The 9,397-nt window shown below is 47.4% G+C and overlaps 1 protein-coding gene across 1 annotated transcript in view; it reads right to left on the bottom strand.

Moving 5' to 3' along the window:
* Positions 1-246: 246 nt before the first annotated feature.
* The window catches only part of LOC104470806 (chromodomain-helicase-DNA-binding protein 4-like), a 20,729-nt gene continuing 11,578 nt past the window's right edge, over positions 247-9,397 (bottom strand). The window contains 22 exon segments of the mRNA XM_010085860.1: positions 247-798; positions 1,129-1,304; positions 1,420-1,615; positions 2,568-2,700; positions 3,026-3,134; positions 3,231-3,368; positions 3,481-3,563; positions 3,816-3,949; positions 4,199-4,302; positions 4,679-4,844; positions 5,023-5,167; positions 5,657-5,790; positions 5,873-5,961; positions 6,130-6,216; positions 6,317-6,497; positions 6,664-6,836; positions 7,006-7,243; positions 7,507-7,631; positions 7,837-7,954; positions 8,065-8,196; positions 8,654-8,795; positions 9,121-9,355. Coding sequence (XP_010084162.1) covers positions 781-798; positions 1,129-1,304; positions 1,420-1,615; positions 2,568-2,700; positions 3,026-3,134; positions 3,231-3,368; positions 3,481-3,563; positions 3,816-3,949; positions 4,199-4,302; positions 4,679-4,844; positions 5,023-5,167; positions 5,657-5,790; positions 5,873-5,961; positions 6,130-6,216; positions 6,317-6,497; positions 6,664-6,836; positions 7,006-7,243; positions 7,507-7,631; positions 7,837-7,954; positions 8,065-8,196; positions 8,654-8,795; positions 9,121-9,355 — 3,056 coding nt within the window. The 3' untranslated portion in view covers positions 247-780.

Here is a 9,397-nt window from a genome sequence, read left to right as displayed (position 1 = left end):
GGGCCGGCAGAGCAGGGCGGGGAAAGCGAGGGGTCGCTGGCTGCCCCCCCGGCGGGGGCCTCGCTGCCACCCTTCCCCAGGGACTAAGGGAGGGGCTGGAGGTACCAAAAGCAGAAACAAGGCAGCAGCAAAAACAAGGAGGAAGCAAGAATGGAAAAGTGGAGGATATTCCAAATCCAGAAAAAAGGACAGCAGATACATGGTCAGAGGGGAAGGGAGAGTACTCACTACATAGGAGCAACAGAATAAAATACAAGGAAACTTTATTTTTCAGTTTTACCAAGGTTTTTGCTCTGTTTTTTTGATTTTTGTTTGTTTTCAACTTGAAGCTGCTTATTAGTGGACAAGTCCAGTCAGTTTTCATATTAAAAAGGATCTTGATGGAGGTAGCTTTGTCTCTGTCCTGGCTTCTGCTTGGTCTTGCCTGCACACTTGTCTCAGTAAACAAGCTCAAAATAAAATTAAAAACAAAAACTGGTTCCAGGCAGAGGCAGCAAGCAAAGCAGCCAGGTTCTCTGTGTAACAGACATGGCGCTGTGGCCTCCAGTCACTATGTACAGAGTCCATCATACATCCCCCTCTCCCCTAAGCACACTCCTTGCTCCAACGGGCTGGCTGCAGAGGAAGGAGTTTCTTCTCCCAGAGACCTGTGCAGCAGCTTCCATGGAGGGAAACAGCACCCAGTCAGGAATGTCAGGCAGAGGGGTAGAGTGTGAAGGGAGGGGTAGATGGGGGGTCACTGCAGCTTGGCCAAAAGGTCAACAGCACTGGGCCAGGGACTCACGGCTGCTGGGCCACCTGCGAGGCAAGAGAAGATGATCCAAGACTCAGTGCTGGTCAACGGACTCTGGGTTACGAGGACAATTTCCCCACGTAGCTGCGACTGCCCGCTAGGTAACTCAGCTTACTGCCCAGAGAGAGTACGTACTTGTTGGGGAGGGGGTGGAGGAGGGGGCTCACTGCTGCGGTTGGCCAGGGACTCACGGCTGCTGGGCCACCTGCGAGGCAAGAGAAGATGATCCAAGACTCAGTGCTGGTCAACGGACTCTGGGTTACGAGGACAATTTCCCCACGTAGCTGCGACTGCCCGCTAGGTAACTCAGCTTACTGCCCAGAGAGAGTACGTACTTGTTGGGGAGGGGGTGGAGGAGGGGGCTCACTGCTGCGGTTGGCCAGCCGGCTGAGGATGTTGCGCTCAGACATCTGGAGGCGCACTGCCACAGGTGGGATACGGGCAATGGTGGCAGGCAAACGAGTCACATCTGCCTTCATGTCACTCAGAAGCTCCTCCAGCTGCTTCAGAACTGGAAGAGAAAGGGACAGCTGTCAAAGGGGAAGGGGACTCCCCACAGGGAAGAGACGAGAGGGAACAGCAATGCTAACACACCTATCCCCCCCTCGTTTACCACACTGCCTTACCTTTGTGCAGCACAGCGTTGGCTGGTTTATTCCCAGCCATTGACTCCTTGGATAGGTGCTGGTGGCTCTCAGCCAGACATTCCACCTCTGCAAAACGTGTGTTCAGAGCCATAGATGGATGGGTTGGATCTTCTGACATGTTCAGATAAGCAGCTCGCCGCAACTGCTCCTCAATCACCAGCGCTTGCTCCAGGAGCTGCAAGATGGGGCAGTAATGAGAAAAAAAGACTTTCAGCAGTTGCCTGAAAAAGAGCCTGTTTGCACCCCCAGTCTCTTGATCCAGTTCTCCACTACCTCATGAGGTGAGATTCTGCAGCTGAACCTCCTTTCACCAGCTTCTGTTTATATGTTTATAAAGCCTAAACACCAAAAAACAAGGGCTTCATTATGCTAGGCCAAATACACAAGAAAGCTAGTTTATTAGAAGACTACCATAAATACTCTAGGATTCTTATTCCTCAGATTCTTTTTAAAGACCAAGTTGTTTGCTATTTTACTCTTTCTGTATGGAGCAGACGGGATAGAGCTTTCTCTTTGAACTTGAGAAGTATCCCACACTAGTTACAGGAAAAGTCTAAAAACTGCTAAGCACGTCAGGGACATTTGGAGAGAACAATTTGGATCCTGATAGTGCAGAACTGATCAGCCAGATTACACCGAATTAATGTTTTGACCCAAGACTGAGACCTACATGGCCTTTATTTGGGTTGGTCTTAAATCACTCCCAGAAATAAGTTATGGTCACTCCCAAGCAGGTTGAGGCAGTGACTGAAGGCAACCCTTTCAGCAATTCGCTGTTAGTGTTTCTAGGTTCCATTTAGTCACACTGAGTGGGTTGTAGCACACCAAGCAGAAGCTGTGAAGGAAAAAGCCACCTGAACCTTAAGCCTCCTGCGTGCCCGTTGTTCAATAACCATTTGGAGAGAGAGCACTGAACCAAGCTCCCCAATGCCACTTCTAGAGTAAAGGGCCCCTACCACAGAGTTACTGCATGATACTGAGAGATACTGCTTATCTTTTTTCCCCCCTAAAATGAAAGGCACTGCAGAAGCCTTCACTTTCTTAGTGGAAAGTCAGAACAGCAAGCTCTTGTTGTTAAAGGTCCACCTGGTTGAAAGGCACTTGTCTCACTGAAGAGAAATCCTTACCTTAAATCTCCTTGCCAAGAACTTATTCTTTATTTCCAGGAAGTTACCCCTGTTCATCTCACCCTTGAAGGGTTCATTGAGGATGGCGTAACGTGGATCATTCTGAATATCCTGCCAACGGGCATAGCCATGACTGAGATGGGATGAGCTCAGGCAAACAAAGGCAGTGAGAACAAGGGAATCCACAGCCCAGGCAGATACAGTTCTCCAGAGGGGGCGGGGAAAGGAGGTGCAGAGAGGGAAGGAACAGGAGCCAAGGAAAAGGAATGAGAACTATGTCCTATTAAGTCTTAACTATGCTGGCAGGAAACTCCTCCTCCCACCATCACTTTCCCTCTTTTGAAATAAGATAAAGCACTCCCTCACTTAATGTACTATACAGTCAGACCTGGGACGGTCACCTTCAACATGACAAACTATGTATAAGGGAGAAAACTGGTCTGTCAGTGTAAGGATACTTGATAATCCCAGCAAGGAGCCAGTAGTCATGACGCCGATGCCAGATCTCATAGGTCTTCTTTGTGACAGTTGCAGCCCGCTCTTCATTTTGCCACAGGGAGTGTAGTTCTGGAAAGACAAGAGACACCAGAACAGTTGAAAGTTTTGTCACAAACACAAGTAGGGGCATATAAACAAGTTCAAGCATATAAAGATTTCTCGTACCAGTGAAGCCACCATCTGCTATGTTGAACATGAAACGTTGCTTTACTGCCTTCTTGTGCCTTTCATCTACTGACTCTTTCAGCATCTCTCCATTCTGCAGCATCACCATCTCTCTCTTATCATCATCCTTCTTCTCATCTGTGCACACAGGAAGTTATTAGAAAGAACATGGCAGATATCACCACAAGTTGGACCCACAAGGAATCCTTGCAGGAGGGGGGTTAAGGCAGAGAATGGAATTATGACTCACCTTTCTCATCCAGAGTGATTATAAGAGGTTCAGGGGGATTCTCAATAGGTGCTCGGTCTTCCACTTTCTCTGCATCAGCTGCAGGAGAGAAGGGAAACATGAGATGTAGGAGAACACAGCAAGTTTAAGGTTTTGATTTTCAGCCTGTGAAACCCAATACTGTTCCCTAACTCCCTGGTCAAAGTTCTAAAATAGTCCCCCTGATTGTCTACATTTACACCTGTTTCTTTAGGATGAAGTCCTGAAGCAAAGATGATGAGGCTTTAGGAAAACAGTACTTGAGGAGGAGGTAAGTTTATTGCTTTTCAAGGTATTAAACAACCTCCCTAGAGATACCTTTGCTTTCTACTTCCATTGGCTCATCTGGTCTTTCCTTCACCTCTGGTTCCTCTACTTTTTTTTCATCTGCTTCTGTGGGGTTCACCGGGGATTTTGCTTCCTGTGGCGGCGTCTCCACAGGCTGGGCACAGTGCTGAGGACAGAAATCAACAAGAAGAGAGGTAAAGCAGTGCATGGAAACAGAAAACAGTCACAGCAGTTTGGAAAGCAAAGATGCACAAAACTGTCAGGCCAATTCTGGGAGGACCTGAGAATTCTTGGAATGATATTTATAGATAACTCACCTCTGTCTCAGCAGCTGAACTCCCCAAAGAGAGGGCAGAAGAAGAGACATTTGCAATTGCATCAGGCAAACAAGCAACCCAACACTCACCTCCATCGGGACCTCTGTTTCAGTAGCAGAGGCATTGAGCTCTTTCTCTGGTTCAGATGACTCTCCTTGCTCCTTAGCACTGGCTCCTTCTTCTACTTTTACTCCTTCTTCTGGATATTCCCCACCCCAGAGCAGCACAGCAGACAAAAGAAGAGAAGCCATCAGTAAGGTCTTCCCCTCACTGTTACCAAACACACATCTCCTTTGCTCCCAGAGATTAGGCCCACCAAAATGAGGACCAACACCTCTCAGGATGACTCCCCATTCCTGCCCACTACAAATGCTGGGCTTCTCACTGATGTCAGCTGACCCAAGAAAACCTAGTGTCCTCTCTTGCCTTTAAGGGCTTGCACATGTCTTTGGCAGCCCTCCTAACAAGAGCAGTAAGTTGATCTGTGACCACACCCAGACCCCACCACCACAGCTCCAGTGAGGGGAACAGTCAGGATGAGGTCAGGATGCAGGACCTGAGAGGGGAGCTCTCACCAGGCGGAGGGACAGGGGCAGGTGTATTGGGCTGCGTATCCCCTGGTGTTGAAGGAGTTGGAGTTTTGGGAGACGGTGAGCTTGGCTGTGAAAGTTTCTTGTTTTCCTCTATCTCTGCCAGTTCCGGCATACTCCAACGGCCATTCACATGCTCAAATTCCTGTACCTGCATGAGACAGAGAAAGACATTGGAGAAGTCGTACAAAGCTCATCCTCAAGTCAGAAGAGACAGACCACTCAGCACACCACAAAAACAGGCATGAGAGGTAACTCACTAGCTCAGGACCTCAGCGACTACAAATTGTATGGAGAGCAAAGGAGACATTGCTCTGGTAGGCACCTACCTTTTTGCGTATAAGTGACATGACCCCAATGCGAGTAAGGACATGCTGTCGAGAAAGACCTTCCCGTGGGACCCCATCTGCAAAGGTCTCTGCACCGTCAGCTCCAGGTTCGCATAAATGGCGCATGAACAGTGAGACATAGGCCCTGGGGCAGTTAAGAGACGAGTAATTAGGCTATAAACTGGGTTAGCTAGAGACATGCATTATCAACCCCTTCCAACACATAAGGGAAATCACCCTGTGACTCCTAACCCATAATAACAAAAGTTCAAGGAGCCTGGAACCCCAGAAGGGAGAATTTATTGAGTTAATTACTACATACATAAAGGACACACAGCTGACTCAGACTCTTGAACCAGAAACAACTGTAAGCCCAAAAAGGACTTTGGGAGAACAGTCATTACATGCTTGCACGGCCATGCTGCTCCTCTAGAAGCATTTGCTTTCGGTGACTGATGAGTCCAGGCCAAAGAAGAGAACTAGGAACAACCCCCTAGTCTCTCCCAGCAAAGAATCAGCAAATACATTAAGGAAATGTAGACTCTAAGCAAAGGCCAGAAAAGGCCCAATTCTCATTCTTCCCCAAAGAGACTAGTTGTTGCCAATCTTATATCCCTGCCTAATGCAGACTCACTTGAACTCTTTCTCTGACTTGCCACGGAGGTCCCGAACAAGCCACTGAGTGGTGAAGGCATCCTGAGGTGGCATTCCATAGCGCATGATAGCATTGAGAAAGGCTTTCCTCTGGCGGGCATTGAAACCCAAGACCTAGAATGGAGAATACAGACAGATATGGCAAGAGCCATATAGAAGCAGCTAAGATGCAAACACCTACCCTGGTACTACTTACCTCAATGTTTCCTCCCACACGAGCAAGTAAGGGAGGCAGAGGCTTATCCTTATCGTTTCTCAGGCCTTTGCGGCTAGGCCGACGAGCTGCTGAAGAGAGAAAGGCAGCTAAGGAGGAGAGACAATGCACAGCATATTGTTGTGCAAATATTTCCCTTGCAGAACAGCACCACAGTGTATAAATCACCCAAATAAAATCTCAGCTGTTCCAACACTCAGAGAAAGTGACCCAGGAACTCTGGCTTCACCAGCACTTACCTTCAGACCTCTCATCAAAGTCTTCATCTCCTTCTTCAGAAGCAACTGAATAGTCTGACTGATTATCTGACTGGTCATCCTGCCAGTCTGAAAGAAAAACAGCACGTGAGCCTGAGACGCTACTCCGTTACTTGCCAGCAACATATACCTACACCCATTTCTCCCTCAGGTTCCTGTGGATTTGTACCTCTATCCTCCTGCGAGCCATCGTTGTAGTTCACTTGCTTGCGAATACGTTTGCCCTTGCCCAGGTTCCTGGCCAGGTCCTCCTGTTGCTGTTCATAATGGTGACGCAGCAGTTTCTCCCAGTAATCAGGATCCACTGACTCCTCCTGCTTAATGATCTCCCGTTCAACCTCCTCTTCCTCCTGCCACAGAGAGGTAACAAATTTAGAGCCCTACGCTCCAAATCCCAACCAGTCTGAGCAGATATATGCCTGCTTGCCCTTAAAAGCATCAGAACTCAATTTGCTTAATTGATCCATCCTACATAATTTAGCAGAAGACACAAGCTGACATCCACCTCTTACTCACCCCCATCTCCTCTTCACGAACCACATACTGGGCCACCTTGAAGGAGCTAAGATACTCATTCATGCCCTGAAGTTCTGTATCTTCTGTTTCATCCTGGTTCCGATCCAACAGACGCTCAATTGCTTTGTCATCATAGTGGATGACACTGCTGTCCTCACCTTCTTTGTTATCCCCTGAGGAAAGAGTACAGGCACAGTTACTGTGTGGATCTCAAGGGACTAGGAAAGGGAATGTCACCCTAGACCTCTCTGTAGAACTATAATCAGCACCGTGCCTGCAGTCACTCACTAAATAAGGAGCCAGGTCTCCCCACCTCCTTCAGTTCTACTCTGAGGCACTCACCCCCCTCAGTAGCCTCATCCTTGAAGAGCTCTTCAGTGCCAAATTTGAGAATGTCATCAAGTTCCTGTTTGGACATGGAGCCTGTCTTGGAGCCCAACCCTGGTCTCACTACCAGATGAGTTAGCATCATTTTCTTCTTGGCCACTTGAGTGATACGCTCCTCCACTGAAGCTCTTGTCACAAAGCGGTATATCATCACTTTCTTGTTCTGTCCAATTCTGTGTGCACGACTGAAGGCCTAGAAAAGAGATGTGCTCAGAATAGCCTAGAGCCACAGAAGTAGTAGTCTGATACAACCCGCAAGTTTCCCAGTTGCCTTCACATTGACTCTAAACATTAGTGAAGGCTGGGCCCTGGAAGAACCCTCTGCTATTTCACTTCCCATCTTTACCCATCCTCACTGCTCTATTTTTGCTGATTTCTAGAGGGGAAGTCTCACATTCTCACATTTCCCCTCTTCCTCAGGATTACTCCATAAGGAGCAGTCTCATTCAGACTCACCTGGATGTCATTGTGGGGGTTCCAGTCTGAATCATAGATAATCACAGTATCTGCTGTCGCCAAGTTAATACCAAGACCTCCAGCTCGAGTTGAAAGCAGAAAGCAGAACTGCTGAGCACCAGGAGCTTAGGTAAAAGGAGAGAACAAAAATAATCAAGGGAGGGTGCATTACTCAAACAAGGGTTTGTATCTGATCCACATCACCTGAGGGGGAATCACTCAGATTCGAGGAGAGCAATGGAAGACTTGGGCCACAACAATCCCATGTTGACCACCTAGGACATACAAGGCAACAGCTTTGTTTTGCAAAGAAAGTAGAAGGCTCCATACCATTGAAGCGATCAATAGCCTCCTGACGCATGTTCCCTGTGATTCCTCCATCAATTCGCTCATATTTGTACCCTTCGTGCTCCAAAAAGTCTTCTAAAAGGTCCAACATTTTAGTCATCTGCATACCAGAAAAACACCACCACAAAAGAGTGAGACAAAAGGATACCAGATCAACAGGCTCCTTTCTCAGGAAAAGAATTCCCAGATTTAAGGTTTTTCCCCATATACCTGAGAAAATATGAGCACCCTGTGACCTCCTTCCTTAAGGTTCTTTAACATCTTCTGGAGCAGCAACAGCTTTCCAGAGGCTCGAATAAGAGCACTACCATCATACATGCCATTTGGCATTTTCGGAGCTTCCTGAGGGAAAAAAAAAAGAGAAAAGAAGAAAACAGCTTGAAGGGACGTAGCTTGGTCTTAGTCTTTATCTGTCTTCATCAGATGCTGACTCAAATCTGGTCATTTAGCTTGGCACAACCACAATGTGTAGCACTGTTTATACAAAACATCAGTGCTACTCTGTGCCTCTTCTCTTGCAATTTGACTCCTAGATGCACTCCTTTCTCACTTAGTCCCTTACTCTTACTGTCTTCACCATCTTGCATGAGTCACAAGATAGCTCCTACCTGTCATACAAAGATATTGGAAAAGGAAAAGCCTTCCAGCACTTTGGGTTTACATAAGGACAGGATGAAAAAAAACATAGAAACAGAAAGAAAGGAAGGGGAAACCCCCAATGCTTCCCTAGTGAGCTATCTGGCTCCCTGATAACAGTCAGCAGGGAATTCACTTATACAGAATAAGTGACTGGACATACCATAGCAGCCACAGGAAAGAGGTAGGGGTGGTTACAGCACTTCTTCAGATCCATAACAACATTGAGCAAGGAGACTTGATTACCACCACCCCGTGCATTCAGTGCCTCAAAGTTTCTTGTCAAAATGTATTTATAATATTTCCTGTAAAGAAAAAAAAAGAAACCACACAACTCAGATACCCCATATGAAAATGACTAACATACTCTCTTGCTAGACTCTGCATGACTCCTGGCATTACCTGTCAGCTACCTAGGCTCTGCCAGTGGCATTCACTATCTCTTATCCCTTACATCAGTGCACAGGATTAGTCCTCCCGTCTGCTATAGAGGCAGCAGGAAGTTTTCCTCCTGCCCACTGTGCAGAAAGCCCTACAGTGAGGATGAGGCTGTTTCAGCATCCTGTTTGAAACAGCAGAACAGAGCAACAGTAGTTCAACAGCAGGTGCTCCCTTCACCCTCACACTCACTTCTGCATGGGGCTCAACTCCACTCTGACAATGAGTTCAGTCTTAGATGGCATATTCTTGAAAACGTCAGCTTTGAGACGCCTCAGCATGTGTGGGCCCAGCATGTCATGCAGCTTCTTGATCTGATCTTCCTTGGCAATATCTGCAAACTCTTCTAGGAAGCCCTCCAAGTTACTGCAGAGAAACAGACACTCAGCAAAAGCCACAAAAACAAAGAGCAAAAAAAAAAGAGAAAGGGGATAGGAGTGACAAGACAGGCAGGCTGACTTGCACTGCC

Source organism: Pterocles gutturalis, unplaced genomic scaffold, assembly GCF_000699245.1.
Source record: "Pterocles gutturalis isolate BGI_N339 unplaced genomic scaffold, ASM69924v1 scaffold29010, whole genome shotgun sequence".
Taxonomy (NCBI): domain Eukaryota; kingdom Metazoa; phylum Chordata; class Aves; order Pterocliformes; family Pteroclidae; genus Pterocles; species Pterocles gutturalis.
Note: the sequence above shows the minus strand (reverse complement) of the source record. Positions and strands in the feature narration are given on the sequence as shown.